General features: G+C 32.8%; 3 protein-coding genes across 15 annotated transcripts in view; all 3 read left to right on the top strand.

Annotated features, from left to right (window-relative positions):
• Window positions 1-24,792, top strand: part of CADPS2 (calcium dependent secretion activator 2) — a 678,697-nt gene that overhangs the window by 210,262 nt on the left and 443,643 nt on the right. The gene's annotated exons all lie outside the window — the stretch shown is intronic.
• Window positions 14,224-16,301, top strand: RNF148 (ring finger protein 148). Its single transcript, XM_003771563.4, has 2 exons — window positions 14,224-14,458; window positions 15,127-16,301. The coding sequence occupies exons 1-2, from the start codon at window positions 14,435-14,437 to the stop codon at window positions 16,048-16,050; spliced, it is 948 nt and encodes a 315-aa protein (XP_003771611.1). The 5' UTR covers window positions 14,224-14,434; the 3' UTR covers window positions 16,051-16,301.
• RNF133 (ring finger protein 133) lies at window positions 19,096-20,508 on the top strand. The gene has a single exon (XM_003771564.4). The coding sequence runs from the start codon at window positions 19,322-19,324 to the stop codon at window positions 20,447-20,449; it is 1,128 nt and encodes a 375-aa protein (XP_003771612.1). The 5' UTR covers window positions 19,096-19,321; the 3' UTR covers window positions 20,450-20,508.

Below are 24,792 nucleotides of genomic sequence, written 5' to 3'. Positions count from 1 at the left end.
ATCTATATACCCCATGCTATTCTACCTCTTATTTAATTATGAACGTAGAAGACTTTTATAAACTTCTAGATATATATATGTATTGTTCCCTCTTTAAATCATTCCCAATGTGAGTAGAATTCCAGAACTACCTTCCTCCCCCATATTATTCCTGTGTGTCATTTGTTGCTCTGCCAACCTCATTTATATAATTGAAGGATTATATTCAGTTTGATTAGCTAATTCTTCTTAAAAATTTATAATCTATGCAATAAAACAAGCATTTCTATAGCAGTACAATAACAAAAACATTGCACATAATTTTCACAACTTACTATGCTTTTCAAATATGAAACAAAATCACTGTGCAAATTACTTCCCCCCTTTTTTCTTTGCTGTTTTTCCTGTCCATATTCTAGAAGATGCCTGATATTAGATACAAATAGTTTACAATACTATTCCATCACAATTACATACCACAACTTGTTCAGACATTCTCCAATTGATGGGCATCCCTGCAATTTCTGCTTCTTTGCCACCACAAAGGGAGGTGCTATAAACATTTTAGAAGATACGAGTTATTTTCCTTTTTACCCAGTCATCTTTGGAAATAGACCAAATAGCAGGATTTTGGGGTCAAAAGGTACAGATATTTAATAACTCTTTGGACATAATTCCATATTGCTTTCCAAAATACTTGAATTAATTCACAATTCTACCAACAACCAATTAGTGTCCCAGTTTTCCCATCTTCCCTCCAACATTCAGCATTATCTTTCCCTGTCATCCTAGCCAATCTGAGAGATATGTAGTAGTATCTCAGAGTTGTCTTAATTTGCATTTCTCTGATTAATAATGACTTGGAACACCTTTTCATATGACTAGAAATAATTTCAATTTCTTCATCTGAAAATTGTCTTTTCTTATCCTTTGACCATTTATCAATTTGAGAATGATTTGAATTCTTATAAATTTGAATTCTCTATATATTTTGGAAATGAGGCCTTTATCAGAACCTTTGAATATGAAAAATGTTTCCCCAGTTTATTTCTTCCCTTCTAATTTTGTCTGCATTCGTTTTGTTTGTATAAAAACTTTTTAGCTTAATATAATCAAAATTATCTATTTTGTGATCAATAATGCTCTCTAGTTCTTCTTTGGTCACAAACTCCTTCCTCCTCAATAAACCTGAGAGGTAAATTATTCTATGTTGTTCTAATTTGTTTATAATATTATTCTTTATGTTTAGATCATGAACCCATTTCGACCTTATCTTGGTATATGGTATTAGGTATGGGTCAATGCCTAGTTTCTGCCATACTAGTTTTCAGTTTTCCCAAAAGTTTTTGTTAAATAGTGAATTCTTATCCCAAAAGCTGGAGCCTTTGAGTTTGACTTGTATTTTTATAGATTTGATAAAGATCTTTATATAGTTGAGATATGAAACCTTTATCTGATAAACTATATCCCCTCCTGGCAACTATCTGCTTTCTTTCTGATCTTGGTTCTGCTCATCTATTATTTATACAAATCCATTTTGTGCTTAACTTTTCTATCTTTTGTTTATTCATAAATTATTCATATTTCCATAAGTCTGATCGGCAATATGCTCTGTGTTTTGTTTAATTTTCTTGTACAATCTCTCTTTACTTAGGTAATGTATCCATTTTGATTTTATCTTGGTATATAGTGTAAGATATTAACTGATGCCAAGTTTCTGCCATACTGTTTTTCAGTTTTTCCAGCAACTATTGTTTTTACCTAATATTTAATTCTTATCCCAAAATCTTAAGTATTTACACTTATCAAATACAAGGTTATTATGTTTATTTGCTCTTGTAAATTGTATATTTACTCTATTCCATTGATCTTTCTGTTTTCTTAGTACCAAATTGTTAATTACTGCCTTAGAAACTGTATTCTTTTTGTTTTTAATATTTCCTTTAACATTCTTGACTTTTTGTTTTTCCAAATGAATTTTGTTATATATTTTTCTATTTCATAAAATAGTAGATAATTAAATTGATAAGTCATTGAATGTGTAAATTAATTTGGGTAAAATTGTAATTTCTACTATACTGGCACTGCTTACCTATGATTAATATTCCTCCAGTTATTCAAGTATGATTTGTATAAAAAGTTTTGTTTTAAAAACAATTGTATTTATATAGTTCCTGCATTTGTTTTGAAAGGTATACTCTCAGGTATTTTATAGTGTGTAGTTTTTTTTTAATGGGGCATATTTTTAAACTATCTATTATTGAAGTGTTTTGTTGGAACATATAGGAATGCTGATGATTTATGTGGATTTAATTTATATCCTGCTACTTTGCTAAAATTATTTTTTTCAGGTAACTTTTTAATTAAATATTTGAGATTTTCCAAGAATATCATATCATTTGTAAAAAGAGTTTTAATTTTCTCATTCCTGATTCTGATTTATTGTATTTCTTTTTCTTCTTTTCTTGCTATTATTAGGATTTCCAGTATAATATTGAATAATATTTGTTGCAGTGAGCATTCTTGTTTCCTACCTGATCTTAGTGGGAAGATTTATAGTTTATCTCCATTACAAATAAAGCTAGCTGATGCTTTCAGATAAATGGTTTTACAAATTTAAAGAATAAAGTCCATTTATACCTATACTTTGAAGTGTTTTTAATAAATATGAGTGTTGAACTTTATCAAAAAATTTTCTGCATCTGTTAATATATTCATATGATTTGAAAAAAAAAATTATTATTGATGTAATCAATTATATCAGTAGTTTTCCTTATGTTAAACCATCCCTGTATTTCTGGTATAAATCCCACATGATCATAATATATAATCTTTGTAATATATTGATGTAATCTTTTAGCTAGTATTTTACATAGGATTTTTTCATCAGTATTCATTAATGAAATTGGTCTACAAGTTTTCTGATTTTACTCTTCCTGCTTTAAGTATCAGTATCATATTTGTTTCATTAAAACAATTTGGTAGAATCCCTTCTTTATCTATTATTTCAAATAATTCATTTAATATTGGATGAATAGGTGATCCATAGTTGTGATCCTAGCTCCTTGCCTCTCAAAAATTTTGAAAATGTTTTCCCTCAATTTGGCCAATTTTGTTTTTAAGGCATTATTTTCTTTAGTATTTTTTTTCCTCTTTTACCAAGCTACTGACTCTCTAAGTTTTTTTTCTTATATTTTCTCATATTTATTTCTTTTCACCATCTTTTCTCTACCTTTCTTATTTTTAAAATCATTTTTGAGCTATTTTAGAAATTTGTGCCCTTGACCAATTCACATTTTTCTTTGAAGCTTTTCATGTAGCCGTTTTTTCTTTTTTTGGCTTCTTTTGGGTTTATGTTTTTGATCTTCCCTGTTACCATTGTAACTTCACATAATCAGGTTCTTCACTTGTTGTTTGCTCATTTTTCTGCCTATTCTTTGATTTACAACTTCATTTCAAATTTGGGTTCTGCTTCAGGGATCATTGTCCTAAATTTCAGGCCTTATCTGATATTGTTTTCAGAACTAGCTCTAGGAATCTTTAGGTTTTTGGTTCTTCTAAGGTAGTGGGATCTAAGAAGAGATATGGTCATTGCTCTGGTTCGTGAGCAACCATAAGCACTCTTTTCAGCCCTAGAACTATAACTATCCCTTCCAGATCAAATGCTTATAAACTGTGTTCCTCTTAGCTGTGGGACTGAGAAGCTGAACTGTGTGTGGTTCAGTATGCAGTGCCAGAAAACAGTCCCCTATACTTTCCTTCTGACAAATTGTCTCATTGTGGGTTGAGAGCTACATAAATTGCTGCTACTGCTAAACTGTGTCCCAGGACTGTTGCTGGCCCCACTTTAAGCTCATTCTACACTGGATTCCAAGTCAGACCACCACTCAAAGACAGGCTGTTTTTTCCAGCCTCCTAAGTTTCCTGAAAAATTGTTTCACTTGAACATTTTGTTGATTCTTCCACTCCAGAATTTGATCTTAAAGTTGTTTGGAGGGAAATTTGGGAGAGCTCAGGAGAATTCCTACCTTTACTTTGCCATTTTGATTCTGCCTCCCCTATGACTTGTTTTTGATGAAGCCAGTCTAGCTCGTTTTGATTACCATTTCCTTTTCTAGATCAGAGGATCCATAAATATAAGAAACCTCAGAAACTACTATTTGCAGATCTGGGCAATAAGATACTGCAGTGGATAGAGTGCCTGGTCTGGAGTCAGAAACTTTAATCTTTGTGAATTCAAATTTGTCCTCAGACCTTGTTAGCCATGTAGTCTTGGACAAATCACTCAAATTTCTTTTCTCAATTTCTTAATCTGTCAAATGAGCTGGAGAAGGAAATGGCAAACTACTCCACTATCTTTGCCAAGAATATCTTAGAGTCAGGACTGAACAACAATAACAAATTCTAGACCCTCATTTTATAGAAATTATCCAAGGATACACAGGGATTAAGTGATAGAATTAATATTTAAATTCAGGTTCTGTTTTAAGATCATAGATTAAGAATAAAAAAGAACCTATGAAACCATTAAATTCAACTTTCTGTGTTTATAGATAAGGAACCTGAAGCCTAAAGCACAGTGGCTAGTCCACAGTCATACAATTAGTAAAGATCAGAAGGAACAGTTAAACTCAGGTCCTGAGGCCTGTATCTCCTCTTTCCCCACTTTTCCTCTTAGCATTCCATTTCCATTACTATGAAATCATATAGAGAAAAATATCTTATATTTTTACTACTTATCAAAATGTAAATCCTGTAGTCCTCCATAAGTAGACGAACATCGAATATATAATAATACATAATGGCATTCCAAGGCATTATTCAGTCAAATATTTAATGAAAGAGTCCTTGGATTAATGCTGCTAAACTATATGTTTAGTATTTCAAGAATATTGAGAAATATATTGTTTCTCAGAATTAACATCCTACTTTCCTTCCTATTCATATTTATTCTTTACAATTTAAATCTCAAGCATCAAAGGTATACCTATTTTCATCACTGATGCAGAAAAAAATCAACATTGTCATTTACTTATATAAAAATAATTTAAAATACATAGATCTAAATCTTGGGTTAGAATAAAACATTTTACATTTTATCCCAATGTACTGAAAAAAGGTAATGCCTTTGATATCATATCTTAAATAATTTAACTAGCTTTTACATTCACATAAGAACTAAGAGTATATTACTTTACATTTAAAAAAATAAAATATAGATAACAAAATCAAGTTTTATTCCTTGTACTATGTAAATACTTAAGTGTTATTTTTCATAATGTGATATATTTCTGCAAATTTCACCTGTTTTAATTCTGTGTTTTTTGCTACCTTCCATATTTCATATTAGAATAAATATCATTGGAATAGTAGAATAATTTTCCTCATTCTGTAGTGTTTTTGCATTGGAATAATCAATTCAAAATGAATGCAAAAAAGTTAAAAGTTTGCCTAACTTAGAAAATATGTAATACATCAAAGTTAATTTTTAATCTTTAGTTTCCTTTTAGATTCATTAATAACTAAGCATCACAAAAGTCATGCATGAATGATAAAATAAATGAACACTTAGAATGTAGATTAATACCTTTAGATTTTAGTATTCAAACAGTAACTTTTTACAGATTATATTATTTTTCTACATTTTAACTGAATACCATGGTTAACTTGAATAGTAATTTAAATATATATAACTTATGCAACTTAAATAATAACCTGAAAATATTATATTTTCTCCATTCAGATATCTGTCATTTTTAGTTATCTCTTCCATATAATGGGAACTAAGGGCATGATGCCCTCATGATCTGGCCAAAAATTTTGGCCCTTCCTTTGTACCAGAAAAGTCTGAATTAATATGTTGATATTTTACTTTATACATATTGATTTATTTCTGAGTTTCTAAACTTTTTTGTAGTATCTACTAGGTTTGGGGTCATTTACAGTTTCTATAAAACTCCTATTCCTAAAATTCCCATTTAATTTCTTATGCTGGACCACAATGTATTGAAACCATGATGGGGAAAGTTGCTATGTGGAAAGGATTACTGTATCTTTAGAACCAAAAAGGTAGGTGCTACATTAATAGAGTGCCAGGCTTGTAGTCAGGAAGACCTGAGTTTACATCCAGTGTCAGACACCTAATGGCTGTGTGATACCATCTAAGTCACTTAATCCTGTTTGCCTCAATTTTCTAATCTATAAAATGAAGTGGAGAAGAAAACTCCAACATCTTTATTAAATAAACTGTCCATAGGCTCATGAAGAGTTGGACACAAGTGAAATGAATGAAAAGCAATGTTCTAGAACCACATTGTTTTTTGTTAGGAAAAAAAAGAACTTGCAGATTTTAGAGATCCCAAATTGTAGTAAAGATGCACTTTCCTATGAGATAAAATAAATAGTATAACATCTCATTTGAACCGGTTTCCACCTTGAAACTAGACAATTTATATAGTAACAAGACTACAGAGAAACAACTAGAAATCCTTAGCAAACTTTTGCCAATACCATTGTTCTTCTATCTGTATATATGTAGTAGAAGTGTTATTTAAATTTTTTTTCTCTAAGTTTGTGAAGTAAAGAAGTCCAAAAATGACCAATTCCTTCTATGGCCTAGATATTGTAACCTGTGTCTATAATTAGTACAGAATAAGAACATCCTGTGTCATAAACAGATATGGGAAGGGCTAAATAAGTGGTACTGTATCAATTACAGTGTTAAAAATAAATATCTGCAATTTTGAAAAAACACTAAAATCATCCAATGACTCTCTACCCATACATACCTCTTTTGGCAATTAAGTCTCCCTAACCTCCCATTTTTAGCTTTATTCCTTCTCACACTCATAAGAAAGAAGATAATGGGCATTTTGTTAGCAGCTTCCACTGGGCAAGGATTTGCTGTTGCTGTTGGTCCCATTCTGACCTGGGACCCTAGATTCTCACTGCCTGGATTTCCTGGACTTGTGACAGGTCTAAAGCACAGACATATCTGACCTTATCACCTCCCTATCTGCTTAAAAGTCTCCATTGGCTTTCTAGTGACTAGGAGAAAGCCCAGATTCCTTTATTTTGCATTCTAAAATATTTATAATATGGCTATAACTTAACTTTCCACCTTATTATTCATTAATGCAGTGTTCTTTGTCTTTAAAATATAAGATGGTTCTCTCTGGGAGCAGGTTTCTTGGGGAGGTTTTCTGGAGTCAGTCTTGTTTTCAGTTCAGATCAATAATCACTCCAAATGCAGCCAGCTGATAAATGCAAATGTTTATTTTCTCCTTCCTTGGGCCCGGGTAGCTTTAATAAAGGCCTCAGCTTTCCTTGGTTCCAAGAGCTCTTGCAGCTTGTCCTTTGCCTCTGCTTTCTTCTGCCTCCAGCCAGCAACAAGGTGGAAGATGGAATGGATCTGACTCCTCTAGCTCAACTCCGAATGTCTCCAGCCAGCACCAAGGTGAAAGTTGGAATGAATCTGTCTTGCCTCCGAGAGAGGGCTTGTGGGCTTCTGTATTTCCCTTATCTTCCTACACAAAAGATTCCATCTTGTTTCTCCATGGTTTTGTTATCCAAGGTGGAAGATTTACTTCTTTTACACTATTAGAATCTCTAGATTCCTTAAAAGCTCAATTCAAATGCTACTAAAGATGAAACCTCTTCTGATTTCTTCTTTAGTGGCAAAAATCCCTAGAATTACTCTGTTATTTACCTTCTATGTTATTGATGTATACTTAGAAGTAAATATGTCATTTCCCTGAGAAGAAGACTGTATTGGTGGTGGTGGTGATGTTGGGATTTTTGGTGGTGGTGTTCTATGTATCCCTTTTGCCTACCCCAGGATAGTGCTTGTTATTCATGAATGATCTCCTGGTACTTAAGTTGTGTTTTACTCTATTCACCATTGGTTGAACTTCATGTCTTATACTCCATAACCTAGTGTCTGGTTTCCTGTTGCTGAATCTTAGTCTCTTAGTGTTGTCATCTCTCTCCATCTTAATACTTCTTGTTTTGACTGCTTGGTAGGATGACTAATAATTTTGTTTCTGTTTGGACTTTATGCCTATAACTTCTTGGGCATATCTTCCACCTTAATTTCAAATACTGTAAATTGGATAAAAATACTAATATCCCACTTGTCCTTTCTCCACTATGCATTGATCCTATTACTGTAAATTAACTCTCTGGACTCAAAATTCAAGAACTATCCACCCAAATATTAAATGTTAAACATTGCTTTGTTTTGTGGGTTTGCCTAGACTTTCAGTCTAGGTCTGTAGCAGTCTCTATTATCCAGTGTCAACCCAGTCATGTTCATCAGAGTATATTATATAACTACTATTATTAATTAAGAATTTATTTTTAAGCACCTGATTCTGTGTTTGAATTTAACAGAATTATTTTTCCTGAATCTTTAGGAATAAAAGGGAAGATAATTTTATTCTGTGGTTGAGGAAAGGGGTTTAAAAAGAAGAGATTTCTAAAAGAAAAATCTTGCCATAATGCCTGTGTCTGAGAGAGGACATAATATAAAGGAAAGGAATTAATTTGTTGCAGAAGAGATTTATGGCAAAATTATCCGACCATTATAAGACTGTCATTTAGCAATTGAATGAAATGGAAATGAAAAGGAATGATTATCAAAAAGTATTTGCTTTAAGTAGAATTATCTTTTTAGATACATTATTGAGCATTTACATTCTCACTAAACCTCTTACTACAAGAACTAGCATTATTCCAAATCACATTATAATGCTTTAAACTCTTCTAAAAACCATACAATTCATTTTAGAAATAACTTTTGCTTTTTTTTTTTTTTTTTTTTGGAAAAACATCCCACTACCTGCTAATTTTTATTGAAATACAACTTTTTTAACCACTTAAATTACATGTTAAGGTTTAATTTTTCTAAAATGTGATAATATTTTATTAAATATATTGTTGGAAAATGTGATTTATTGTATATATTTTCACTAATATTTATCATCTACTATTTCATGAAATTTCTTAGTGAAATCTTTAAAAAAAATCTGGTAATTAACATATTTTCTAAAGCATTTCTACATTTAGATATTTTCAGTTCACAATTTATTTATTCTCAAAATTTAAGCATTTAACCCCAGAACTACTACTTCTCCTCTGTTGCTTACTGTACTGCTTTTTCAGAGAAACTGTAAGATTGTGCACAGTTCATTCAGCTATTGTAGGAATGGCCAATTAGTGCTTTCTACTTTCTTTAAAGATTCTTTTTTTTTTTAATAAGTAAATCATGTTGACTCAAAATAGTAATTAATGATTAACTCTCTAATAGAAATACATCCTGAATACATGGTAAAAGAATCTCATGAGAAGATTCTTTTCCTGATTATGGAAAGAAGCAAGTCCAATAGAATTTCCTTATTTGTTTTATAATTGTTAAAATAAAAATTTAAGTTGTGATATTTCAATAATTAAGTGATCCATGGATTTGGGATGTAAAAGTTAAGAAGGAAAGTTGGGCAGCTTTTTCAAGATGGGAAGGAGGAGGGATTGATTCTGAAGGATAATTTAAGAGATTAAGTGGGAAATCACAATACAAAGATAGAAAGTCTACAGAAAAGGATTCACACAGTACTGCATTTACATTTTAGTATCTAGATCAGCTAAATTCTGAGATAGTTAAAAACCAACTTGACTTGTTCAAGTTGAATCATACATTGGTAATCTCAAGGTATAAAAGACAAATATGAACAAGTAACAAGTAGAATTCACTCTCCCCATTTTTCTTGAGTTCTATTCATATATACCCAAATTTCAAAGGAGGTTAAGAATTTTAGTGTACAGTCTCTCAAGTATGCCTTCTTCTGACATCACTACTATTCTGATATAGAGGAAGCCCTCATTACCTCATGTCTGGTCACTATTACCTTCTGATCAATCTCTGTATCCCTATTCTCTCTTCCCTCAGAGTTCTTCTTTATTCAGATGTCTTATTAATTTTCCTAAATTGCATGTCTGATCCTATTACATACATACAACTCCCCTGTCTTCCCCCACCCCCAATTCAATAAACTTTAGTAGCTCCCTCTCACTCACATAATCAAATATAAAATCGGCTCTTTGGAATTCAAAATTTCTCATAACCTGGCCGTTTCTTACCTCTCCAATCTTCTCAAAATTTAATCCCCCAAAGTTTGCCGTCTCCCAGTGATGCTGGCCTCCCTGTTGTTCTTGCAAGATACTCTTATCTCTCAATTCCTAGAATTTCCTCTGGCTCTCCATCATACCCAGCATTCTTTACCTCTCTTGGGCTTCTTTCAGGTTCCATATAAAATGCCACTTTTTGCAAGAAGCCTTTCCAAAGCCTTCTTATTACTAAGGCCTTCTCTTTGTTGATTATCTCTAACTTACCTTGTTAAATAAATTCCTTGAAATTTGGGACTGTTTTTTGCCTTCTTTGTATGTTTATACTTAGCAGTATAAAGTTTAAATTGTCTTTAGTGATTAAATCAAGACTTTTGAGTCAATTTCACACTCATAACTTAGTCATGACTTGAATAAGTTCCACACTCTTGACTTAGAGATTGGACTGTGAGATTCTTGAAGACAAGGACTGTTTTTAACTTGTTTTTCCTTGAACAGCTAAAGTTAGAAGGATGTGAGCTCTAATTTGTTTGACCTCAGCCATATAACTGGCTAGGTGATCCTGAGCAATTTTCCTTATTTCTAAAATCGGGATAAAAATTTCACCTACTTCTTGTGAGGATCAAATGAGACAATAATATAAAACACTTAGTATAATGCCTAGTATAGTGCCTAGAACATAATACGTGTTAAGTCAGTGTTATCTATTATTATTATTGTTATTATTAACACTTAGCACATAGCTGGCACAATGGAAATAAGTGCTTAATAAAAGCTTCTAGATTTGACTTGATATACTGCGAATTGAAACTAAAAATGAATCTAAGCATAATGAGAATAATAAAGTATTTGATATCCCCATGGAAACTATTCTTTACTTAAAACACTGTCAACACCATAATGCCAAGAATAAATGTTAGAAAATGTTATATCTTAACAGGCAGACTAAAGCCCATTCTGGATCGACCTCTCCTTGAATCCATCCCTATCACTCCTGAATAGTAGTATTCAGTGGGATCAGCCATAAAATTATATTGATTATTTAGTGATAGTTACTCTACCAAGTTACATAATTCCAGTGGAAAACATTGTAAATAACTTCAACTTTTGGAAGCATTTTCCAGTGTCACTAAATGTCACTTAATTTTAATATATATAATGACCACAAAGGAGAAGCTTTGATTGTGAATATGGAAATCAATCTGAACAAATAAATACAATTAATTAATACTTTAGACTTTACTAGGTAACATAACAAGTATAAAACATCCAAGAGAAAACTGAGATTGTATGATCTGCATGCTGTAGTTCAAATTTGAGTGACAAAGAATATTTAGTATATTTGCAATATAAATCTTAATGTATACTTTTAGCATGGTTATATGAACAGCAGTTAAAAGGTATCTAAACAAAAACGTACAATATTAATGAAACATAGGGCTCATCCAACACTTTCAAAAATGAAGAAAATTATTGATTTATATTCTCAGAGAACCATGAATAAACAGGGTTAAAAATTACAAAGATGTTATAGGAAAAACAGATTTCCTTTCCAAAGTAATAATAACAGATATCTGTTATTATTACTTTGGAAAGGAAACCTGATATATAGATATCTTATTTTGTTACATCTAATTAAAAGTGTTTTATTTCTAGATGACATCTATTAAAGACATTATATTCAAGAGTAGAATCAAAAGACGCTCTATGGTTGACATCCATATATTATTTATTGGCCTAATAATATGTCAACAGAAAAACAATTGAATAAATGACTGAGTCAGATTTATTTATGGAAACTAGTTAATGAAATGGTTTGGGATGAGGTCATTGCTCCTAGAAATAATAGAAAGAATGTCCTTAGAGCCTAACTTTATTAATTGAGGTCTCTTATGTGACAAACTGTTGTTATCTATCAATGTACTTAGCAAAAAAAAAAAAAATAGCATCTACTGAATATCTAGAAATTTACAGTTATATAAGCTAAAATTATATATCAGAAGCTTGGTATCCTTAAATCTCAAAATATTCTTGAGACTTCAACAGATAAAGTCCTGGAGAACACGGTATAGAATTGTAGATGTAATTGTTACTACTAATTACCTGTACATAATTTTTGATCCACTAAACTTCAAGAACAACATTTTAGTCAGCTCTCACACAATATCCACATTATGTGGAATAACAGATTTCTTAATAGGAAGGCCTAGTGGATGAAATTTTTAAAAAATATAGGAAAAAGAAGAATACTGCTACTAGAGGTATTCTAAAGTGTGTTCAAGGAATTTGCAAATGACTTCATAACCTAATACTCTTAATTATGAAAAAAATTATTGTATCCACTTGTACAGTAGTCCACATAAAATTTAAAATATTTAAAATCATGGCATAATAACAGGATACACTGTCTTGGCACTAAGTCTATGAGTCTATGATTAATCCTCAGATCTGTCTTATCTTCAATTCCATCTGAACTCCATCAAAATTCAGGAAAATTATATAATACTATTAACAATCTTAAATATAAAAAGTAAGATAATCATCTGGCCAAAGACTATTTCTATTTGAATTCAATTTTAAAATATAATTATAATAATTTCAACAATCTTTCATGTATACTTTAAGGGTTATAAATCACCATGCATGAATTTCTCTTTTTTGAGCTCTTAACAATTGTATGAATCACAATTGTTATACTCTATGAGTGTAAAACTCATGGATCTGAGTTCAAGATCTTGAACACCGTGGTAATGAGAGTGACAATGGAATAGAAATAATTAATTTTATTGAAATGATAGAAAAGACAGTTTGGGGTTAAGTGACTTGCCCAAGATCACACAGCTAGGAAGTGTTAAGTATAAGACATTAGATTTGAACTCAGGTCCTCCTGACTTCAGAGCTGGTTCTCTATTAACTGTACTACCTAGCTGCCTCATCAAGTTATACTTTTAACAGTGGGGGAGATCCCAGTAGTATCTGTGTTAAGTGGACCATCTGGAATGACAACTTATTTCATATGGGAAATTCTCCCTAGGAACCAGTTCCACAATTGGATCTTGCACAACAGGTGTTATCCAGTGGATTAGCACTTGGATTGATAAAGATAAATTAGGGGATTTGAAGAGAAGGAGCCAAATGAGTTCAGTCAGAGGTCACTATATCTGAAAATAAGAACATTTTGGAGGTTTAAGAGGAAACCAAGGCTCAAGATTTTTATTGAGATTCAGTTATTGAAGGATGTGATTAAAAATAAGTCCAATAAACACTTGACAGTCATTTAATGAGATACCTTAGAATTGCCTCAAATCTTTAAATTTGTAAAAAAAAAAAAAAAAAAAAAAAAAAAAACTAAAAAAAAACAACATTGAACATTGAAAAATCATTGAATTTTCTTTTCTTTACCTTGGGGGAAATAAACTTATTTCATGTTTGTGAAGAAGTCTCTGAATACAATAATGGTATTATCTTCATATTTTGTAAACTTTGTATGTTACTCAGTTACCTGGTGTTATATATTCTAGAAGAAGTAATCACCCAATGATTATTCATGTTGAAAAACTTTATCATTAATTTTTAGTCAGAAATCAAATTCTGGGTTTTGCAAGGGCTAATGATACAAAATTATCTCTGGATATGTTTTGAAAAATAAAAAGCTTAAAAAAAGAAAAAGCTTTAATAAAATAAATTTAAAAAATAAAATGTATGACGTGCAAAAAAAAAAAAAATCAAATCCTGGCGGTTTACAAATAAAAGAATGTGGTTCACAGAGATTGAGTACATTATTCAGTGTCTTAAAATTGGTTAGTCTCTAACTTAGAACTAGAACCCTGATAAAAGGTTAATAAGTTCATATATTTAGAATTGGAAAGGACCTTACAGTTCAATTAGTACTATATCTTCATTTTATTGATAATTAACTTGAGTCTTGAAAAGACTGAATGACTCGTCCAAGTTCAAAAAAGTAGCAGAGTTGCACTTCAAGCACTGACCATCAGTCCTCCACATCCAAAACCAATGTTCTTTCCACTGCCTTATGGTGACCTAGACTCTCAGGTCTTTGTATTTCCCATTTATTACAATCCTCTCTGATGGTCTGTGACATTGTATGTACTAGAGAGACACGCATAATCCAATGAATGTTGCTAGGAGACTTGAAGTCCTGGCAGGACCTCTCATAGCAGACTGACTTGAAGTGAGGATTCAAACTAAAAGCAGTCCTACTTTAAACCAGAGAAGATTACTATAGCTAGCAGCAATGTCATAGTAGCACACCATCAGCTGTCTGCCATCTTTAGCCAACTTGATTGTAAGTAAACAGGCAGATTTATTTGACAGAATGACAGTAAATCAGCCTAATCAGGTAAGTCTTCTCTGAGTTTCTCCTCATTTCCATATCATTGTGACTATGGTTAGCACTTAACAAGAGGGAAGGGGATAGGGAGTGGCTATCTTATATCTGTCTTGTTTAAAGCTACTCCTCTACTAAGACAGTTTGGAGCTATTCATGAGATCACTTGATCTATGATTATTTCCATATAGATGATGAATAGCTGATGATTATCTCTTTATCATAGCTATAGAAAAATAAACCTGTAAAAGAAGTATATGTCATACTCAATGAAGCAAGCTGCCACTATCTAGGGAATTCCAATTTTTTTTTCCTTCTTAACATTCTATTATGCCATGGTCTAATTGATAAAAAAGTGTTTTGTTATGGCTATTTAACCAACAGGACAACAATATGCAAAGAGGAAATACATGGATTAGTTAAATATATCTGATGTCACAATTTTGACATTATAGGTCATAACTTTTTGTGAAATAACATTGTAACAAGATCTTTTTAATTATACTTCATAATGAAAATTTTCTAAAAATAAAAAAAAATGTAGGGAGGAGAGATTTCTTGGCTCTATGTAGACCATTTTACAATTCATTATTTTAATTAGCTATTGCCAGAAATTGATGCCAAATACTTAACCTTTTGCATTTTCTTAACATTGTTTTTTCATGTTTGGTGGTTGCCAGGCATATAGAGGAATGAGGCTATTTGGGATGACTTCTTGGAAACAAAGTTTTGCATCATCTTGGCTATTGAGGTTCAGCATCTTCCTGCTCCTTAGCCTTCCTGATTCAGAAGGAAAAGCTATATGGACTGCCCATTTGAACATAACATTTCAGGTGGGAAATCGAATCATATCAGAATTAGGGGAAACTGGAGTATTTGGAAATCATTCTCCTCTGGAAAAGGTGGCTGGTGTGGTAGTACTTCCTGAGGGTTGGAATCAGAATGCTTGTAACCCCATGACCAATTTCAGCAGGCCTGAACCCACAGAATCCTGGCTGGCCCTCATTGAACGGGGAGGCTGCACCTTTACCCACAAGATAAAGGTGGCAGCTGAAAAGGGAGCAAATGGAGTGATCATCTATAACTACCCAGGTACTGGAAACAAGGTGTTTCCCATGTCTCACCAAGGGACAGGAACCGTCGTTGCAGTGATGATCGGCAACCTGAAAGGCATGGAGCTTTTCCACTTGATTCAGAAGGGAGTCCATGTGACCATTATCATTGAAGTAGGGAGAAGACACATACCCTGGCTGAATCATCACATCATGTCTTTGTTTACCTTTATGGCTGCCACTGTTGCCTGTTTCTTTTTGTATTGTGCCCGGAGGCCCAGAATACCCAGCGCTGCCACCAGGAGACGCCGGCAGATTAAAGCAGATGTCAAAAAAGCCATCGGCGAGTTGGAACTGCGTGTGTTAAAGGAAGGGGACAAAGAAGTTGATCCCAATGGAGACAGCTGTGTTGTGTGCTTTGACATATACAAACCCAAGGATACAGTGCGCATTTTAACTTGCAAGCATCTTTTCCACAAGGCATGCATTGATCCCTGGCTTTTAGCCCATAGGACATGCCCCATGTGCAAATGTGACATTCTTAAAGTGTAAGGAACTAAGGGAACATTCCAGTGATGAAACTTGAATCTTACAAAATCTAGTATTGAATGAATTATTGTTTCACTTCAACTAGAGAGACGGATGAATTCCTTATAAACTAAGACCATGCTTCACTAAAAAGTTAGTCAAATTTGTGTGTGTTCATTTTTTTTGTTCATCTTGATAACATAAAACTCCATAGAAAAGGATCAAAACTCATGTGTGATGATGGTCTTCATTTTGTAATAAAGCCCTAAAACATGCCCAGTGAACTGGATGTTACAATTTTTAAAACTCTAGTTTCTAATTTATCCGACTTTTTCTGTGATACATATGCTACCATCCTCTGTTTTTTCACCTTTTCTTCATGCACATACCACAATAATTTCTGCTAATTTTCAAAGTTTCAAGATTCTGAGGTGAGCCAGAATTGCAGTGGAAAAAACATTGGTTCTGGAGTCAGAATACTTAGATTATAAACTTACCTCTGATTCTTGAGGCTTGTGTAAATGTAGAGAAAATTGCTTAACTTCTCATGTTCCTTAATGGTAAAATAAGGAGGTTGATTTAATTGACTCTTGAGGTCCCTTTCATCTCTAGAATTATCATATTTCATTGATAATCAGTCCCTCCTTGCTTAGAATATTTAGATTATCTTTGTGACTTTTTATAACTAAATAAAAACAAAAACCCTCTCCTCTTTGAAAAACAAAAAAAATAGTAAAAAAAAAAACTTTAGAAAATCTTTAAAGTTTATAAGTAGGCAGAATGCTTTAGTGAAGAAAGAACAGACCTTAGATTTGAAGGGATCTGGATTCAAGTGCCATTTCTTGTTACATACTAGTTGTGTTAGCCCTAGGCCAGCCTTCAGTGCCTCAGGAAGAATAGTTGCTGACTTGTATGCTTTAGTAAAGAGAACATGCTTAGCCAGTTATTTAATATAGCAATAAAATCATATGTCTAGATGAGAGGGAGAAAGTTGCAATTTTTGATAAATTCTTTGGAAAGAATCCTTGAGAAGTGTCTTGTCTCTCACCCTGTTTCTCTGTCCCTCTTTCTATCTCTTTCCCTGCCTCACTCTCTTGCTCACTCTCCACACTCTCATTCTTTATTTCTCTCTATAGAGAGATAGGTAAAAACACATATGTGTATGTGTTAATATTCTTGTCTTCCTCATACCATGCTTCTCTAAACTGAGCAAGGACAATCTCTTAAGACATACCATCACTCAAGTTCCATATATGTAAAGCCTTTGTTCCTTAAGATAGGATTTACCAATTCTTGTGGTTTACAGTCATAGCCCCTTGTCCCTAGCAAGACTCCAAAAGCATCCTTTTAGAGAAGTGTTAGAAGAGATAGTGAGATAGTTAGAAGGGTTTCTTGATTTCTGGATCAGTAGCCATTTAGGAAGAACTATAGAAGACCATAATCACTCAAAAATAGTTAATGCTTTCCCTCTCATCTTGCTTCCCAGAGTCTTATTTTTGTCTAATTGTACATTTCTAGATAGAATATAACCAACTTTGTGATTAATGAAACAAGTTATCAATTTCTACATTTTATCATCTATGGATATATTTACACAAATTAATATTGGAGGGGAAGTGTCAAAAGGCATGAGATAATTTTATGGCCTGTTTTGGAAATTGATCATTATGAATTTTATTTTTTATCATGGCATATGTTTTCATAAATTTTTTAATGCAAAGTCGTATTTATCTCTAGGAACCTTTTCACCTTATTTTTTCATAGTTTTATTGTACTACATACACTACATGGTTGAGTTGTTAAATTTAATGAATCATGTTAATCTTAGTCATCAGAGGATTCAGTATTAAAGCAAAGTGAGATACCAAGCAAGAACTGATCAGTGGCATTCCTCTTTAGTAACAGATCATGTAGCTTTAGTACAGTCTCATTAAAACAACAGCAAACATAAAAACAGACTCTCACCAACCTGGAAAAGTTTGGGGTAGCAGTGACAAAATTTTTCTTAGTTCCCTCAAAAATCATCCTTTTATTTTGAATTCTTTCTTAATGCAGTCAACATCAGTCCAATTAGAATTTAGCCAGAATGATAATATTATAAATAGAAAAATAAAAATCCTCATAGACTTGCTGAAGTGTTTTATTTTGGGAAATTCTTACTGATAGCTCATTGGCTTTCTAATGCAGTAATTTAGACTTTCAGCATCTCTTTATAAACTTTGAAATTGCATTTAGCTTAACACATTAGTACATTTTTGTTTAGGTTGATTTTTTTCTTCATTAATATGATACATTATTCTGCTAAATCCATCTTAGCCATTTTTATCTTTACCATTTCTCTCCACCACTGTCCCCATTGTAAAAATAGCTTTTATGAGCTATGATATATCAAATTTATTCTGGGAAGCACAGGTTTGGGGTAAGTTTATTGTTTTTGCCTTAAGAAAATATATCTTTAGCTTTTCCTTGTTATATAACCATAAAGTCAAACTGAGTTACTAAAAAGCAATAATCAGAAAGGATCCCTTCATTGTCCTTTAATCCCTAAAAAAATATAACATTTGAATGTGGATCTTTAGACATGATTAAAATATTTTACCTATTTGTGTTGATGTCTAGTCCAGGGCTGAGTCCAAAAGAGTCCTCTATCTCCTTACACGTGATTCTATTTGATCATAAGATTGCTTGCTTGAGCATTTGTTCTAAAAACAAAAACCTCACCCATTTGATTGTGCTAAAGAAGAGAGGAATTCATTTTGCCCTTATAAATATTAACAATATTTTGACTTTAGGTCACAACTTGACAGATTTTTTAAAAATAAGGCATATGCTTAGATTTCCCATTTTGTTTTTATTTCAAGTTAATGACATTGGAGGTTAACTATGTGCTAGAATTATATGTAACTAAGCAATAACATTTTATATAACAATATAGATATCACCCCTAACAACAGTTGAGCCATTTAAGCCAATAAGATTTCAGTAGGAGTTAAGATATTTGATGGTTGGCTGAATTGTCTCTGATGTCACAATCATATTACCCAACAGCAGTCTGAAGAGACTTAGTGGGACTAGATTTTTTTCCCCCAATATAAAGTTTTTCTCATTCTTAACCTCAACATCTCAGACTCATAAGAAGTCTTCAAGAATTTCCCTCCAAAAATGTGGGAGGGGAGTAGAATGTGTTTTCTTCTTGAAGACTCTTTTCTTTCTGTTGTTTTAAGTTAGTTCCACCAGATGTGGGAGCCACTTCTTTTTCCTTCGCTGGTTCTTAAGTTGCTAGGCAAAGGGAGAAATGAATCTAGTTAAGACAGGTACTTGGAGAACCAATGCTGCTTCTTCCTGGCTTTTGGGATTCACTATCTTTCTGCTGCTTAGTCAGAATTATTGCAAAGCAAGTGCAATTTGGACTGCTTACATGAACATATCATTTCATGTGGGGAATCGGATGTTATCTGAGTTGGGGGAAACTGGGGTGTTTGGAAGAGGCTCCATTTTGAAGAGGGTAGCTGGAGTTGTAGTGCCACCGGAGGGAAGAAACCAAAATGCCTGTAATCCCTTGACCAATTTCAGCAAACCCAAGGATTCAGAAATGTGGCTTGCCCTCATAGAGCGGGGAGGTTGTACTTTCACACAGAAAATAAAAATAGCAGCAGAAAAAGGAGCCAATGGGGTGATCATCTACAACTTCCCAGGAACTGGCAACCAAGTGTTTCCCATGTCTCATCAAGGAATCGGAGATATTGTTGCAGTCATGATTGGTAACTTAAAAGGCACAGAGATTTTGCATTTGATTCAGAAGGGAGTTCATGTAACTGTGATGATCGAGGTGGGCCGAAAGCATATCATCTGGATGAATCATTATTTTGTGTCTTTTGTTATCGTCACAACTGCTACTTTGGCTTATTTCATTTTCTATCATATTCGAAGACTCTGGGTTGCAAGAATTCAAAATAGAAGATGGCAGCGATTAACAACCGATCTTAAGAAAGCTTTTGGACAGCTCCAACTGCGGGTTTTAAAAGAGGGGGATGAGGAAACGAATCCAAACGGGGACAGTTGTGTTGTGTGCTTTGAAGCATACAAACCCAATGATATAGTGCGTATTCTAACTTGTAAACATTTTTTCCACAAAAATTGCATTGATCCCTGGATTCTAGCCCATGGCACTTGCCCCATGTGCAAATGTGACATACTCAAAGCTTTAGGAATTGAGGTAGATGTTGAAGATGGTGCTGAATCTTTGCAAGTCCTAATGTCAAATGAATCACCTTCTGCCACATCACCTAATGAGGAGAGTTCTGGCAATGACCACCGTTCTGTAAGGAGATCAGATAAAGTGACCCATGGGGAAGAATCCTCTTCTTCAGGAAATGATACTCAATCTAGTTCTGTAGCAGTAGATATTCATCCTTCACCTTGATAGTGTGCCCTTTTGAAGAAGTGGATTAAACTTGTGTTTATCAAATCAGGTCCAAAATACTAACAAGCAGTTCTGTCTGTCTCAAGTGGGAAGGTATTTTTTTCTTGTTTGTTTTTGTTTTTTGTTTTTTGTTTTAGTTTTTTGTTTCTTTGGTAATTATTCTACCCTTTTATCAAGAGATGCAAACCACTAAAAAAGGGGGGAAGAGCTATCAAAACATGTTTGTGATTTTATTTGGTTCTATACCATGCTCAGTTTCAGTATCTTGCTTTGTATACATACGAATATGTTATAATTTAAAAATACATAAGTCTTGATTCCCTTTTGATAAGAACATTTGTAATGCAGTTTACACATTAATTCTAGTACATATATAGTCTGAAAGTTTAAAAACATATATTATATTTTATATACTAAAATTCAGTTTTTCTTTTGTTATGTTTTCTATTTTTAGCATAGTTAAGTTGAAGGAATTATAATTTTCTGTTTTGACCAATGAAATTTTGATGTACGTCATTTAATTAACCTTAAGAAAAAACCCTTGATAAGGCTATAGTCAAGTAAAATATTTCAGGCAAACTACATCTACAAAATGACAAAGTATTTTAAGAAAAATATTGATTCTGTCAGAGAGCAAATATTTCCTCACTTGATATTGTTGGACAAAATGTCAGAGGTTCCTAATCTGAAACTATACCTACAATGAGGAAAAGATAATTTCTCTTAAAACATTCCTTTCCTATATTTTGTTAATCCATGAATAAAATACTGAATATACCAATATTTGTCAGAGCCTCATTTGTTTTAGAGACAAATAACAATGGGCAGTATGTGCGGATAGTCTTGGAGTCAGGAAGATATGTTCAAATCTGGCTCCAAGACACTAGCTATATGACTCTGGGCAAGTCACTCAACTATTTCCTTTAGTTTCTTATCTGTAAAATGAACTGGAGAAGGAAATGTCAAACCTCTTCAGTATCTTTGCCAAGAGAATCCTAAATGAGGTCATAGAGAATCAGACGACAAAAATTAACAAAAACAGGGTAAAAGTGGAAGTCTTTCACCTTTCCAAAGCCATATATATATTTTTAGGAACTTGAAAAGCAATAAGAATTTAATCTGTCTTACCAAGGAACAAAAAGGAAATAGAGTAAAAAAATTATATCAAGGCATTTTAATGCAACTTAAATCTTGTCATATGGTTCACAAAATGGGATGAAAACTAGTTTCCAGTATTGAAACTTTGTTAAAAAGATGATTTAAAAACAATATTACTTTTCTGTCTCATGTAGGGTAAGCATAGTAGTAGTAGGATCTGAGAGCTGAATAAAAGGTCATGGATGTGTCTATTCCAACCCTACTTATTTTGCAGATAGGGAAAACTAGGATTAGGGATGCAGAAGGTGAAACAAAATGTGTTGTCTTTTTATATACTCAATAAGTAGCTGACGATATAATTCTGCTTAGAACACAATAAGACTGTATTAAACAGCAAAGGCTCCCTTTGAATTGTGTTTTCATTTCTGTCCCTCCCAGCTTCCCTCTTTTAGAATACCTGGGTTTCTTTAAGTCTAATCTCAAGGGCAGTTCTCAGTGTGGGGAGCTTTTACCGCCCCTACCCCCCCACTACTCTGCCTTTACTCTGCATCTTGCATGTTCTCATTTTTATATGTAATCTTATAATGTAAACTCTTTCGTGGCAGGAATTCTAAATTTTTATAATTTTTATACCCTTAGTCATAAGCACTTTTCTTGGCACATGGTAAGTGCTTAATAAATGCTGCTGTTTAATGAATTATCTGGCTAGCTACATCTAGTTGTTTTCTCTCCCTTTCTTCCTTATCCACCCTTTACTGTTTTTATTTTTTCCTTTTTCTTTGTTCCTTCTCTTAGGCCTTAGGCCCACCAGTGATCCTTTGGGTGTCATGAAGAGTACAGAGATCACAGACCATGGCAGTAAGATTCCTAAGAGGGAAAACGAGTTATTTTTAAATGTACTTCAGCTCTACTTCTTTACTTCTCCAAGCTCTTGCATCATTTGTTTTCTTTGGAAACATTTAAGTATAAGAGCTGTCTTGTTATGATAGGAGTCTAAACTTTATAATTCACAAATGCAAGACATAGTAATGGGATTTTTTTCACTGTGGGAGGAGGTATGTTGGGAGAAGTAAGGAGCATAAAATATGACTATTCATTCAAAGGGAGTTTGAGTTTTGGAGACTGCAAAAGATGAGGGGCAAGTAAGATAACCAGTTCTTTATAGCAAAATAGAAAAAGATTCAAGCAAACTTTCCTATAACCCCTGCTCTTCAGGGAGATGTGAACAGATTGACAAAGCCTAGTCACTCTGATTATATCTATAGGAAACAAATATAGCATTATTATGCAGAATAAAATTAATTCATTATAATGACACTTAACCTACATTGAAAGTTGGGTCTTCTATGAACTTAGTGATGCACAATGCTTCTCTTTTAAGACAATACTTTTCAATGTGGTATTTATTTTTGTTCATCAGTTCTGGTGTCTTGATGGTTATCACCTATACTATTTTTAATGACAATATAAAACTCTGTAGAAGCGAGATGATTTGAATTCCAATCCATCATTCTTCCAATTGATCTACCTTGCCAAAAGAAAGGCAGGATGATATAGGATACCACTACCATCACCACCACTATCACTCATTTGTGTAACACTTTAAAGTTGGCAAAATCCTTTACATATTTATTTCATTAGAGTTTAAGGCTTAGATTCTGGAGGATTTGATTTCTATGTTTGAGACTTAAATTATAAGACCCTGAGCAAATCACTTAACCCTTATTTGCCACAAATAAATTTATGGAACTTATGTCTCTAGACTGTTTTGGTAGAGAGTATTTCTAATCAGCAATAGCCTACACCAGAAGTATCAAACATACTCCATGCAGTGGGCAACACTCTCAAGTGGACTTCAACCACATTAAAATGTAATTGGGAAATATTTTACAAAGTAAAAATACAATGAACATAATCAATGTGCTCCCATAGGGTTCTCAAGTATTGTGTAACAGCCATCAACTGCCCTGTCCTAACTAAATCACAAATGCTTGGCATTTACATGTAAATGCTGAGGTGAGTCTATAATAATGTAATAGTAATGTAGAGGATATCTGTGCATGAGAAAACATATTAAGCCAGAGGTTTCTCACAAATCCCTTCTAACTTGGATAAAATGCTTATGAAGGAAGTGTTATTTTCTGGTTACCTGCTATATGATTATGATGATGCCTTCCTTTATAAAGTTTGCTGTTCTTTAGTTATTACCATCAATAATTGTATTATTCAGAAGCATTTTGGAATCTAGACATCTGGGTATCCTAATGACTTTCAAACATATTGTTCGCTCATTTGCTTTCATTCTTTTATAAAGTAGGGGCAATTTGCTTGCCATGTAATTATAGTTATAGAGATTGAGACAACTGAATAAAGAAGTATCCTGGGTGATAGTCATGAATAACCTAACTGTGGTACCTGCTGCTCCGATAATACTTGTGCCAAATGGTCTCAATCAGAAACAAATTAGAAACAGCATGAAGGGCTAAGATGAGAAGGAAGGATCAGAGTTCTTAAGATAAAAGACAAAGGCTTAGAATGAACATAGTAAAGTGTTAGGTGTATTATTGTGCCATTTAGAGTAGATGAATAGCCTATGAGAAAAAAGAAATTGAGAAATTAAGAGAAAAATAGCCAACATTATTATATTATCTTCATCTGAGAGCCAGAGGTTGTCATTTTTCATTATTATTGAGTATAGTTTCTTTCATATAGTAGATACATAAAAATGTTTATTTGAACTTAATATAGCTAAAGAAATATAAAGTTTTTAAAAGTTGACTCATTCATGGAATTTATGAATTAATGTATTTGAAAGCCTAAAGATTAAAAATATCCACAAAGAGCCATAAATCTTTAGAATTTGCCTTTCTCTAAAACAATGAAAACATTTTATCTCAAATAGTCTAGCATATGTTATGGTTTAAGGCGAACTGCTTCTATTCTGGCAGCATGGCCTACTGGATAGTGTATTAGACTTAAAATACATTAGGGTAGAAGATAGTTTCTAATAACTAGAACACTAACTGCCACATGGTATGCATTTAATAAATTTTTATTGATTGGTTGATTTCTCTTATACCATAACTTACTCTATAGCATTACAGGACACACGGTCCCAATCGTTTTAGAGCATAGTATGAAACCGAAAAAAAATTAGGTGCTTGTGGATGGGTAGAACATTGACTTAGAAAATGACAAAATAGCATGTTGTGTATTTATTTTGTTAAATATTGCCAAATGTTAAA

The sequence above is a fragment of the Sarcophilus harrisii genome, chromosome 5, assembly GCF_902635505.1.
Source record: "Sarcophilus harrisii chromosome 5, mSarHar1.11, whole genome shotgun sequence".
Classification (NCBI taxonomy): domain Eukaryota; kingdom Metazoa; phylum Chordata; class Mammalia; order Dasyuromorphia; family Dasyuridae; genus Sarcophilus; species Sarcophilus harrisii.
Note: the sequence above shows the minus strand (reverse complement) of the source record. Positions and strands in the feature narration are given on the sequence as shown.